Raw genomic sequence first — 14452 nt, 5'->3', positions numbered from 1 at the left:
AGTTTCTAAAGAATACCTTCAAAATATATTCATTTTCCATGACTAACGTAACATTTATAGGAGGCACATTCAGGACCCTCAAACTAGCACAAGATTTCTTCCATTAAGGCATTTATACACTCCATATATGTCATATTATTTGGCCAGTAATACATTTTAATTATTATTTTTCTTTTTCATTATCTTTTCTTTCATCCAAAGTACCATAAATATAAGAACATTCCTTCATTTTGTGATGAGCTTATTTCAACCGCATTGCACATTAGTGTCACCATCTTGAATAGAATACTGTTGCCATATTCAGAAACTACAGAATTCAAGCTTTACATATAGCATGATAGGATTCCATAAACATGAAAAATCAATGCAAGTGTCACAAAATTGTGGAATGATCCTGTACGGTTCCTGTTAGCTGTCCAAATGATTCCGTGCATGATACACACCACAGTTTTTGAGGGCAAAATTTTTGGAAAGAAGTGTGCATTATACACGAGTAAATATGGCAACAGCAAAAGCAAACTACACGTTCACATGAATGCTCTAGAAGGAATTCTTAGCAGATGTAATTTTTCAAATCGTTAAATATTATAGCATGTTTTGGAAAGAAAAACTTTCGAAAACAGCCTTGGATCAAGACTTTGTTTTGAATTTTGTGTACAGCTACAACACTGGTAGCACATACTTTAACTGCCCAGCCTCTAAAAAATGTCACACTTTTTATGAACAGGAGTGTACCAACACTTAAGATACCATGCTCTGATTCTAGAAGAGTATAAAATAGTTAATCCTGTTAGCATGTAATGCTAAGTGGACATTATCCATAGTCTGGTAATTTTAACTATACTTATTCTAAGACTACATTTCTTCTCTTGTCTTCAGGCGAGACACTCAAAACATAGTATTAGAATAAGTATAGTAAAATGCACTATGTCCAGTTAACATTGTATTCTGATGTAGAACCATTGGCACTAACATTATCAGAGAATTATTAGTTTATCCTGTGTGTTTAGCACATTCTCAGGCACAGTTATGTTGATATCACCTCTTTATCTCAAATAATTGAATGAAAAATAGGAATAGAACCTGGCTAGCAGGGTGGGTGTAAAGACAGCAGGAACATGATCCTGATCACATAACTTCCACTATGATCGAGATGTAGAGAATATGTAGACCTGTCTGCAAAAACCACTTCGTTGCCTTCATGGCATTGTGCAATGAATAAACTATATAGCTTACCTTTCTTATCTAACCTCCCTCTTTCTTTATTGTTCACATTTATGAACAATATTATTTGAGTATTGTTACAATGTTTGTATACGTTATTCTCATGTCTTTGCTTCTTATATTGTCACTTGTGAGGTGTAAGGTGTGACCCTTTCGCCTAGTATACCCAAGTGTCAACCTCACTTCCACGTAGTATACCCTGGACTGCACAACCTCACTTCCACATAGTACGTCCTGGACTGCATTTTGCAGATTAATTAGGCTCTGGCATCTGGATCCATAACCAGTATAATCCTCTATGGGACTTGTAGTGTACTGTCCTTACGTGTGTGTGTGTGTGTGATTGTCACTTAATTTACTTCATCTCATCACCTTTCATCCTCATCTTGGTAATGAGCCGAAATTGGCAGACACATGAGGTAAAATAAATCACATCATTCATTCATTCACATATATTGTCATTTCTCTAAAGAAGTTTGTGCCTTCTTCTATTCAGCACATGCTGGCTAGGTAGCTGAACAATTTATATTCACCACTGAAGTTGCTCGGTTCAAATCTCAGCCCGGACACGGGTTCTTTGTATCCTATCATCAATTGATGGGTTAGCTGGAAGATTGATGTAACCTGGAAACATATTTTGGAAGTAGTCAACAGCTCGTCATCTCTTGCTGGAATATTCATGCATATTGGCCTACAATATGCGTGAATATTGTCACATTCCAGCAAGAGATAGGGAGCAAATAGTTTTCATAGATCACCTTCAAACTATGCTTTCTGAGTTACACCCTTCTTCCAGCTAATCGTCACTCATCCTCATCATCACAGTTATCCAAAAGTGGCAGAAAAGCAGCACTAATTAAAAAAAATGCGAATACAAATACAGTAGCTGTTCAGCAGTTGGCAAATAAAGCCTAGTCTCTTCTGTTCATGTCTAGTAGACACAGTAGTCTAGTCAGTAGGGCATCTGACTACCATGCAGGACACCCAGGTTCGATTCCCAGGATGGGTGATCTAAGGTCGGAATTTTCCCATCCTTGTCCATGCATAAAGTGGCTCTGGGGCTCACCCTGCATCAACTAAAGGGTACCTTGCAGCAATGGTGGCTGGAGCATGGTGCTGATCACATTATCTTCAACATGGCGGAGATCAATAGAATGTATAGGGACCTATCCCCACAACCCCCTATATATATATGCCTCATGAAATGATGCAAAATGCATGGGAGACTTTACCTACCTTTTTTCCCCCTCTGTTCATGTCTGGCAAATACGAATACTCTGAATTGTTAAAAACCAAGGACAGTATGGGAAATTCGTCATTCATCAAGACATTGCAGGTTACAAAATTTATGTTTGGGTTATGATTGTAAGAATACTTATATTGCCAAAATGAAATTCCAGCCACATAAACAGCAGAGCTGCCTGGGCTGCAGCCCTGTCAATATTTGGAGAAGCTCTAATGACAATAATAAGAATAACAATCTCACAATACACTACCTGTGATAATCCTATTCAATTATCTTATTTCTCCTGATGTACCTATTCTGAACATTCAAATTTCACTTTCCCTTCAATTGAATGCCATTTCCCACTTTTCTATATCACACACAGAACCTTATTTATAATTAAAATAATCAAACAATCAGAACTATTGTTTGTTTCAAGGAATTTAAGTAGATCGTATTAATCTAAACCAGTAGCGTGGCATGATGTTCAGCATATTTTGGTACCTGTATTACAGCACTTTTTCTCTTTGTGGAAACCTGATCTGTGGCAGTAGTGCAATAGCAGGCCAAACACGTCAGTATTGTTGCATTTGTTGCCCTTTAACTTCAGCCATCAGTTGCTTAACCATAATAATGCCTTGTCTCTTCGTGATTTCAAATTAGTTCTCTGCAATATATGGCACCTTTGTATCAGAAATTGCACAAGATCTTGTTGAGTAAGAACCACACAGCACTCGGGTGGGACATTACACACCTGCATCAGTTACTGTTTACTCTCATTTTATGACATTTACATTTTGTTGAAGTGGTCTCGTTTCTGTAAGATTGAATTTTCTTCATCCTTGCTTCCATCTGCTTTAGTCACAATATCTGCAAGACATCAAATGCATATTGGCATCTTTTAGCTTTACATATTGACATCTTTTAGCTTGTCGAGAACTTTTTCCAGAGGTTTTTCATGAACTCGCACACAGTTCCTCCTACGGGCTGTTGCATGACCCACAGTAGAGCACAACCATCAATGAGCATTAGCGAAGGTGAGTTACTTGTTCCAACAGACTGTGACACACTCATAGAGACTGACCAACAACCTCCCTCATGCTTCCATCATCTTTAAACACAGATGAAGGCACATCATCCATTTTTATACTCTGTTTGCTTGAAGTACATTCACTTTGCAGTTTGACCTTTACCACTCACTTTCTTCTCATCCACGTTCACAACAGGACCGAGTGGTTATCACAGCATGCTATGACGCCAGGGGTCCCTGGTTTGAATCTCGGCCTAAAAGCGAAGTAAAATAAACTAAATCAATCGAACGTTCACAATAGCTTTCTGGAGAGTAGTATAAAACCAACATGGGAGAGTTTCTTTAAATTTCCACACTTCTATACTATCCATTTCGTATCATCTCATACCCTTAGGTATGGGGGATCTTTTGGGGATGTAGCTCACTAACTATCATTCATCCTTGATGGTAAAGCACTCTCTAATCATGGTGAGCTTGGTGGTAAGGTGCTAGAGGTACTAAATTTACACACTTGAATGACAACACATGGCACTTGAGTTCCACACCCCTAAAGAGATATGCCTGTCTCTGTACTCCAACTGAAGATCTGCTGGGAGAGGTTATGCTTGTGACTGTACGTAGACTAGCGTTAACACACACTCCCTAGAACCACCTCCTCTCTCTCAATTCAATCGTAACTTGCTTCTCAATCACTGAATTCGAACTGACCTCGATCTCCCTGCCTTCCAGACATTTATTGCAATTCAATTTCCTAAACAAATGCCCAGTCAGGCCTGTAGCCTCTTCCTGGATTTTGTCTGTTTACATGTTTATACTGCTGATGACCAGGAAGAGCTTCACTGCTGTTGGACACTGCATTCCTGTGATGTTTCTGAATATTTCCTGATTGGAAAACGATGGTTGAATGGAAGTTTGAGTTCGTTGTCCATAATAAGTAAAATATACTACGGATCGTTACGGTATGTCTGGTCCACATTAACACCTTTCGATGCTACTTTTCCAGGCACGATGTTTAACAGTCCTTGAGGATGCTCTGATGGATTCAAAGGAATAACTCTAGCTTTCTCGTCTCCTCCTGGTCTCCATCATTATGACTGATCATTCCTTTACCTTCATCTTTGTGCAAGCTCTATTCTTCATGACTCTTGTGTTCCCCATCACTTGCAAGCCTGCTAGTCATGTTATACTTAAAGTCAAATGTTTCATTCCTTCTCTAGTCAAGTGTCAAACCAGTTATATTCAAAGAAGTTCTCTTTCACCATTTTTTTCAACAACCACTTTTGTGTCTTCTTTCAAGCATTGGTCTAGACATCTTTTTTATGGACATTATGTAAACAGAGGCATATCGTCTAGAATTTCAGTGCCCATCAGCAGCGAAGTAGGACATTTCTTCTACACATCAAATGTGAAGCCTTATCTGTCCTCACGAAATTCATCATTAGAGGCTGGTTTAATAAAAGGTACACCCACAAGCAAAGGGTAATGTCCTGAGAGCAATTTTCTTCTAACATTACCATGCTATCAAAACTAGTCGCATCATTTTCTCCTTAACATGCTATCAAAACTAGTCATCATTTTCTCCCACAAACGGTCGCAGCACTTCTTGTGCCAGGAGCCTTAATGTTCATGGGAATCCTTTACCTTTCAACATTTGTAAAATCCAGCAAATACACTACAATTTATAGAATCCCACTCCCAGCCATAATTGGGCTACGCACGTGATGACATACATCAGCGTATTCATACCACCAAGGTCAGGAGCAAAGTTAGAAATCTTTTCATTATAGTTCCATATATCAACTACGTTCTACATAACTTGATCTGCTGTGAATATTATGAATGACCGTCCACACTGGTATCATGATTGGTTTGGAGACTGATCAGTCAAAGGTAAATACATTACTTGCGTTGCATTCTTCACTTCATGTATTCATTCTTGAGACATCTTGATATTGAAAATGTTATACTATAGAGCTTGAATTGATTTGCTTTATTTTACATCTCATTTCTGCCATGTTTGCATAATTGAGATGATGGGGATGAATGGTGATACAATGAGATGCATGAATGGACAGTCACAAACTCATGTGGATGATGCAACACAATTCCTACATAAGATTATCCTGGCTGCATGTCCAGGTGCTAGATCCTCATTAGTCTGCAGAAGGCTGTCCAGGATGTACTATGTGGCAGAGAGGTTAACATTTTGGTGTGTTTAGAAAGGGTCACCTGTTATACTCCAAAGCATTTACATTTTGAATGACAGATTTTAGAAACTTGGAAGTCCTTGTTTCATGGACTTCCAAGTCATTCGTTTCATACCTTTCCACACACTCCTAGAGCTAATACTTTCTTTCTTCGACAACAACATGCTTCAGATTGTTTATATGTAAAAAGTGACTTTGTATTCTCAATCCACCAATCGACCAAGCCATCTTGAATTACTGAAGTTGCTCAAGTTTGACAAAGTGGCATCAATCGGATCTGAAATGTAGATAATATTAGCTTTTAAAAACAGCAAAACATTTTATTCGTACCTCAAAACAAGCTTTTCACTTTTGCACCCAAGGTACGATTAGAGGTACAACAGAAAATATATTTAATTAAATTAGGCACACACAGGAGATGTACTACGTAGATATTTACCTGAAAATCCAGTAATAAGAATGCAAACCTGTAGCATGTAGTACTTTCACAATCAGCTGACTTCAAGTCATGTAAGGATGGCAAGTGTTACACTATATATACACACAATTTCTCAGTTTGGTGATTTGCCAGGCGTTTCACTGCAGTCAGTTTCATAAATTGCAGATTAATGGAGCTGGTTATCCCATCCATAATGTTTTGTTTGTCTGTGAAATTTCTTTGCACTAGAGGATTGTACAAATCAACAAGTCTTGAATGACACAATTACAGTAATTTTCAGTCAGTAATGACATTCCCATGATGAAAACATGAAGTATTGAACATGGCATGACAAGCTTAGAGCATAATCATTCTTTCAGTTACTTACATGGCAGGTTACAGTCGCATACTGGGGCATGGTGCTGGCCAGCAGAGTGCATTGACTTCAGTCATACCTAGTCGGTGACATGTGTCAATGACAGATGGCATTATTGAATACTAGGCCCACAACAAGCTAACCATGCTGATTAACATTTGATTACACTAAATTTTACCCCGCAGGATCATGTGAGGGATGTTATGTTTTATTTATAAGCATTGCTTAAATGCATAATTTACCTATGTATGACATCATGTGTGTGCTTGCTAAAACCAAATCTTGGAGATTTCTTTCGGAATCATAGCTAAAGCAAATAGAAGTAAATGAGTAAGGAGAACATTTAATGTTTTTCGTTTTCGACTTTGGCTACCAACTAGACTTCTGGGTTTATGGAGCATTTTGACTGATTGACTTACCATTTCACCACTCGAGGTCAGGCACTGTTCTGGCAGAATTTGAACATGCACCTACCATCACACGGAATGGATGTGTATCAGTGCTAATCCTCAAGCAAGGAATAATATAAAATATCTTCCTGAGAGCTGCAAATCCATAACGTAATTTTGATCTTGCTTTCTTCTACTACAGAATAAACAAGGTGGTTACAGAAGTGGAAGTTTTGGGATGCTAAACACAATGGAGAGAGAGGGGGGAGGTGGGGGGGGGGTTGGTGACTCATTGTATACACAAGAAGATATTCTCCTCTTGGTCCACGTAGTAACAGGTGACTCATTGAACAGGTATGATATCATTCATTCTTGATAATCACCATAACAACAGCTTTATGACCTCCAAGGTAGCCATTTCGTGAACCTGAATTGTACTGCATATTATACATGGTATATGATTGTAGTTTTTCCCCATTGAAAACCAGGATGCGAATTATACACGTGTAAGTACAGTAACCTATTTTTGTGTGGAACAAACTAGTAGATATGAATGAACATGCCACACATTGTCAATACTGGTTCTGAAATGCTGGTAATGTATTGCTGACTAAGTTATAGTTGTATGAACACATGCTCAATTGTTCATGCTCATTTCTGGAATATTTACAAGTAGTTTCCTTTTTCATGACTAAGACCCATCATATTAATTTGTTGATGCAAATTGATTGAGGTGATGAACATGTCCTTCATGGTATGCATATGATACGAGGGTTACAGCAAATGTCATGGCAACCATTTTTTCCACGATAATGTGGGTCAGGCAAGAAATTTTAAAATATACAGTGGAGACCTCGTTACATGCAATATATTGTGATGCCACTAGATGGCAGTGGCTGCCAAGACATTGAACTGAGAGAAGTGGGAAGTCAGTGCGTTGTAACAGTCGTGCAGGATGAATGTAACCCAGCGTGAACAGCATTCTTATGTGAAAATAGCAGTTCTCCGTGGAAGGAATGTGAGAGAATGTCACACAGAGCTTGTGGAAGCTTTAGGAAATGATGATCTACCATACCAAACTGTTGCGAGGTGGGCACCAGCATTCAGGCATGGAAGAGAAGCAACTGCCGACATGCAACGTTCAGGACGACATTTGTAACAAATGATTGATGTTTCTTATTTTGTATTTTTCTCTATCCTGATACAGATCTCTATGTTGTTCAAAATTCATACATTAAACGTTAGCATATATTGCGACTTTCCAATTGTATATTTTACAATTTCTTGCATTATCGTGGAAAAAAAAATAGTTGACATAACTTTTGCTGTAACCCTCGTATATATATTATGTTGTCTCAAGATATTGTACAATGTCAGTAATTGGCATTGTTAAATCCTTTTTTTAAGTATTGGATCAGTTTAATGCAAATGCCATAAGTGTACATCTGCTTTCTTTCTGAATTTTGAGTAAAATCTTATGATGTTCCAGTGCCACAAATGTTATGCTTAATATTTATAATGTAAACAGCAATATAGCTTTCAGGATGAAAAAAAAACAACTTTAACACCATAACACCAGAAAGTTGTGACAACGATGTCCTCTGCCACTGACAGTCAAATGTTTTGTTTTTTTTTAAATATTTTAACCTTACCTTAAAGTTTTAAACCATTTACCTATTTTAGCCTTTGTGCAAGATTCTAGTTCAAAAGTTTTGAATCACTTTTTTTAAAAAGTTCACAAAATAACCACTGTGGCAAATTGAGCAATTACAGAAATAATTGCAAAAAGTAAAAGTACTCCTCTGTGCTTTGCACCATACCATGAAGGCCCTACCCCCCCCCCCCCCACACACACACACACACTTTCTTGATCATGGCCGGTGACGTGATGAGCACCATGCCCCAGGCCGTCTTTACCTCCCAGAGTTTCCTGCTGGTACACACTTTATGCAATGCTGGGTGAGTGCCGGAACTTCTTGAACAAATAATAAGAAGTACATTGGAACAAAACAATGATTCTTTACTTTGTTTTTTGAGCATCTACTTGAATTTTTTGTAGCTGAGTTGAAAAAATATGGTGTACATTTGTCCCATTTATTTTCAATTACGTCTCTTTTATTTTTAGGTGTGATTGAATGCTATGATCTTGAGTCTGGTACTTGGAATACAGGAGAAAAATACCCTCAGGACATATGGGAACACACTTGTGTCCCTCTGTATATACCACGGTGTCGTGATGATATGGAAGTGATGTCGAATCAAAGGACATAGCAGTTTTTGAAGAACAGAACATTTTGGATGTGTCTTTCAGTGGCATACCTGAAGTGGGGAGTCATGGGAGTTTTGTCATCCTTCCTTTGGCTTAAAAAAAAGTCGTAAACATCAGAAGACTGCTAGAAAGAGAACTACAAATCCCTTTGGAGTCATATTGCCTCATTGCAAAATCTCAGAACTTTCCACTGGTGTCTTTCATGTTGTCTGACTTTGCAAAGCACTTGTGGCCCCTGCATGAGAATTTTTTGTACTGTATATGCATGTATGTGTAAACTGTGTATGATTATAAGGTTAAATGTAACTAGTAGAAATACCATCTTTAAGCAAGAGGTTGAGACCTCTTTAAAAAAAATCCTGTTTGCTCTAAAAGTGATATCCTAAATAAGTAAATAAGCCTCTAGTCAAATTGGCATTGCCATAAATTTCCTTTTTTTTATGAGAGAGATTGAATATGCTATTTATTACAGCACAATATAAATGTTTTTTTTTTTAATGTAAGTTATACATCACATTATATTGTTACTTCAAAAAAGCAGACTTTGTGATGAAGTGCCATTTTATTAAAACTGCAATACCTCTTTTTTCCAGTTTTCATACAGGCAATTTAGCTGTTTGTAACGATGTACTTAGTCTATTCAGTAGTTTGTTCTCTTGATATTTTTATAACAATGTATATTTGTATTTCAAATTAACAAGCTCTCAGGATGATACAGCCATTTTTCCGTCCATCCATTTGAAAAAATAATAATTAAAAGAAATATTATGCTGCACTCACTGGTTGTGGTTTGTAATAAAAATGCATTATTTTTTAAACATGTCTTATTTTATTGAAACGTTATTCCTCAGTTTATCTATATTAACTGTAAAGGTGTAAAAATGTTCAGATACAGGCGATGAATGGTAATACAAAGTGAAATAAATACTTGATATCTTCATGAAAAAGTAAATATAAATATTTCTTAAAAAAGAACTCTATCTTAAAGCAGCTAGTAGTTTGAATACATGATCAAATCAGTTATTTTTCAGCATTGAATTTACATGGTTATTATTGTGTCTGTGTAATGCAATTACAGAAATGAGCAATCTTTAGATCAACGTAGTCGACAGTGTTTGCTTTTCAAGCATTTAGGATCGTTTTTTTTTTTTTTTTTCATGTGAATATAGGAAGAACAATATGTCAATGTATGTCGAAAACAATATGTTCTTCAATTTTCTACAAGTGCGTTAACCACCAGTGGCGTAGCATGGACATTTCGGGTGGGAACGCCAAGTCCGAAGGAAGGGTCGGCCCTTTCTTGCTTAATAATTTACTTATGGTATTATTTGCCTGAAGTCAACTGGGTTTTGAATAAAACATCATCCATGCATATTTTAGCTAGAAAATTAGATGCCTCACTATGCCACAAATGTTTTGAGCTCTGGTGTTGTATACCTTTTTTTATACCTTTCTGCATGACGCAAGTCATTAAAAACCTACCTGAATCATAAGCGCCTCTGCACAACAGTAGACATCATTGTTGTGGATGATCCAACTACTGATTGATTTGGTTTATTTTACTTCGCTTTTCTACCACTTTTGGTTAATTGCGTGCTCACGCCGGGATTTGAACCAGGGACCTCTGTCATCTTGGCGCACTGTGCAAAGCAGAGTGGATGATCCAAATATTGTACACTCTACTGACGTAACAGTGCCGATTAGTAATTCAGACCACTGTTTATTACATCTTGAGAATGCTGATAAACATTTTAAAATAGATTTGTCCAGAGACCATTCGATGTTAAGAGTTTTCAAATGAATGCTAAACATTTCCATTGACACAATATTAAGTAGTTAGATAATAACGAAAAAATACAATTAAAAAAAATAATAGTTTTGTGGGTTAAGTGGTAGAGCAGCCACAGGCTGAATTTCTACCACGAGGACTTCGCGAACTTATTTGACAAAAACTGTGTTGATCTTTTAGTTTCTAATGCACATCACTGTTCGTGCGATAAATTATACAATGCAGTGGCCATTAAGAAGCAGTATATTTGAGATTAGTAAAGTTACGTCAGTCTATATTGCATATTGTAGCATCACATATAGCACGAGCTCGAAGAGTGAAAAACCGGGTAGGAATTCTACCGCTGTCATCTGCTTCAGAAGGCAGGAAGGGTCACATGAACCAATCACGGTAGACCTCTCTGCTCCGTATGCTGGCGTGCGAGAGAGCATTTACGCACGTGGTGTAGAAATCGAAGCTTTCCCTCCAGAAAGGCAGCAAGGAATATAGAGTCCTTTACACCGAACCTGCTCGGCATCTGGCTGGGAAAGGCATTGAAAAGAGATGCTAGAACGAGTGTTCAGAGTGGAGCGTTGCAAGCGGATCGCGAAAAATAGCTATTATAATGCCATGAAGGTCAAACATATATGAAATTAGTCACGTTTTAGTTTATATTCACAGCATTTAAGCATTTTTGAAATTTTAAATCTGAGAACACCGGGCTACGCCACTGTTAACCACAATCAAGTTACACACTTAAAAATGTGTTCACTATAGTTGATCTTTTGTTGTGTGAATGCATTCCTAAGTAGCAAATTCCACATGCTTTACCATACATTTATTTTAGATGTTTATACGATTTTTCCATTGTGTTTTCAGTTGTATAGATAATATTTTTTTCATTACTGATAGTAGTATTGTTTTCACATGTCAATATACTGAACACAATAAAATATCTTAGTTGTACAATTATATTAATGAAAACATTAAGAGTACAGTTCAGCTACTTAAGACAGGAGACCAGTTAGACTACCAAAAACAGTGGATCAATAGTTCATCAACTGTAAACAGCAGGTGTTTAAAAACACCTATTGATCTACTGAAAACAGTAAAGAGAATTTTCAGTAGGGTTCACACACAAACACGTATACAGTTGTCATAACTTGAATAAACAAATGATTTCCCATGGCAGCTTTCATCATACAACGAAAGATAAGGAAGCTGTTATTCTTTGCTAAAATGTTAAGGAAAAACAACTTTTACCTCACCTTGTAGTAGCGATTACCAAAGTGGATATATTCTTATGTTCCAGGGGTTGCCAATGACATGGCAATTAGAGGAGCCACATTCATTTTAGTAAGATTACAAAAAGATCATGCCAGTACACATTGAGGTTTCATATTTGCTATCCACAACCTTATTTCCATTATATACCTGTGCTTGTATTCATAGGACACACAATGGAAGAATACAGAGAAAATCAGGAGAAACAAGGGCTGGCTCGGTAGCTCAGTTGGTAGAGCAATTTTCCAGTGTACCAGGTTTGATTCCTGTCCGAGTCTTCATTTTTTCGCTGAAATTTCTACACAGTAATGTAAGGATGTACTATTGGATTAAAAATTGTGGATACCGAGTTTGGACTTCAATTAAAAATTAAGCAGTAGACCAAGATCATATTTGTAAAACTATGCAATACTAAGTAAAAGTTGTTCCACAAAATTGATAAGAACGGCTTTTTGACCAATTAAAGAAATTCTGATAATTAAGAATTGTGTTTAACATCTTTCTACCTGCACTATTTTAAAATTTCATCATGTTCGGATGATTATTTATAGAATTTCAAAGAAAGCTGCTGTTTGTAGTACTAAAAAAATGCACTTTTTTGTTCAAGTTGTGGGGGGGGGGGGTGTTCTGAATAATCCACAAAGAGGAATGCAATTTTTCCTATCGTATTCTTTTTTCTTATTCATAATTTTCTTCTTCAAAAAATGTAACACACAATTAGGATCAATTGCAGATTTTATCATGAAGTAAGTGTCAAAATATGTCACATTTCTAGGATGAAATAGTATCTATGGACTTGAGGAGTTCCTCTTGAGAGACAATGATCCCTATTTTAATAGATTTCTTAAATATATGAACACTGAGTGCCCACTAAACAGCTAACTAGATTTTGAGAACTTTGATGCTAATTTTAAAAATAAAAGTTTCCCCTTTTTCTTGGTATGCTGAAGTATTCATAGCAACAAAATGTCAAAATTTGTTTAAAAGACAATGAAAGAACCTTAATAATTGTTATTTCTTGTACACTTTTAATTAATAATTTTGCTGCAAAATTATTGTGCAATGTCCTCCTGTTGGACACTAGTCGTAGCAAAGTTAGTCCACTGCTCCTTGTGTCGGAAACATGAGACTCTATTTAATTCTCTTGCACTTGCTGGGTTTAAAACACAACATGATTTTTAAAGTTAGACACAGTTTTATAATTACTTATATCACCTATCCTGTGTGGATTTACAAGCAACTTACACATTTACTCACATTTCTTTAGTGTTGTCATTTGATGCCTGAAGAGGGAAAAATAACAATTTTTATAGCATATCGAATCACAATCACTAAAATATAAGTGCATATAGAATTAACGTTGGAAAAGACAAACGAAAATACACAAAAGTTTTCTGTACATTATTATTATTTTCAAGTATCGCTAGAGAGAAAGTAAATTAATGCAAACCAATAACATTATTCTGACATTCCATTTTCCGTTACCATGTTCCTGTTGATTCCCCTACCTTCGCCTGTTTTCCAACTCGGTCCTTTGTCAGGTGAAAACATTCAGGCGGGTTCATTTACTTCCTCTGCCGAGATGGAAAAGTGACGTCAACACTAACAGATTATGACGCATTTCAAAACATATGTACACTTCTCCAAATGTTATCTGACCACCCTGATCAATTTCTAAGTCCAGAAATTGTTAATTTGGCAACATAGCTCTTGAGCACCAGCAGTGAGTAGCCAACTGTGCTACAGACCCCTCTACTAGGCGACAAACACCGTGGTTATAAACATTCTTGTTTATAACACGAAGTCAGAAACTATATTCACCTAACATATTAATAGAGAACAAAACAGAAAACTTGAGTGTGACGCAAGCCCGTAGCTAGAATTGATCTCCAGGGCGGGCTCACAGGTTATGAGAGGGGAGGGGGGGGGGGCCTTCGTAAACCAAGTCCAATTTTCAAAAGTTTAACAGTATTAAATGAGGGTAAATTATGTGGGGGGTCATTAAGTTATATGAAATTTAGAAATATCATACACATACTACCAGTGGCGGCCGGCTGCAACTATGATGGGTAGTGCCAACGTGATCAAGTAAATAGAAAAAAAACCCTCCACAATGCCCCCCCCCCCTCCTTGAGGTTGCGCCACTAGCCAAGATGTTTTTCCTCGTTTGGTAACATGGAAAACAACATGTGTTTAAGTAATAACGTACTAATCCGATTCATCTTCACTCACTAACCTATCTTTATACACTACAGGAAACTT

The 14452-nt window shown here is 36.9% G+C and overlaps 1 protein-coding gene across 2 annotated transcripts in view; it reads left to right on the top strand.

Moving 5' to 3' along the window:
- The window catches only part of LOC145994697 (kelch-like protein 26), a 69850-nt gene extending 59913 nt beyond the window's left edge, over positions 1 to 9937 (top strand). For both annotated transcript variants that reach the window (XM_083130870.1, XM_083130880.1), the window contains exon 5: positions 8995 to 9937. In XM_083130870.1, coding sequence (XP_082986996.1) covers positions 8995 to 9140 — 146 coding nt within the window. In that variant the 3' untranslated portion in view covers positions 9141 to 9937. The remainder of the gene's footprint in view (positions 1 to 8994) is intronic.
- Positions 9938 to 14452: the final 4515 nt, after the last annotated feature.

Source organism: Lepisma saccharinum, chromosome 1, assembly GCF_977018435.1.
Source record: "Lepisma saccharinum chromosome 1, izLepSacc3.1, whole genome shotgun sequence".
NCBI lineage: Eukaryota > Metazoa > Arthropoda > Insecta > Zygentoma > Lepismatidae > Lepisma > Lepisma saccharinum.
Note: the sequence above shows the minus strand (reverse complement) of the source record. Positions and strands in the feature narration are given on the sequence as shown.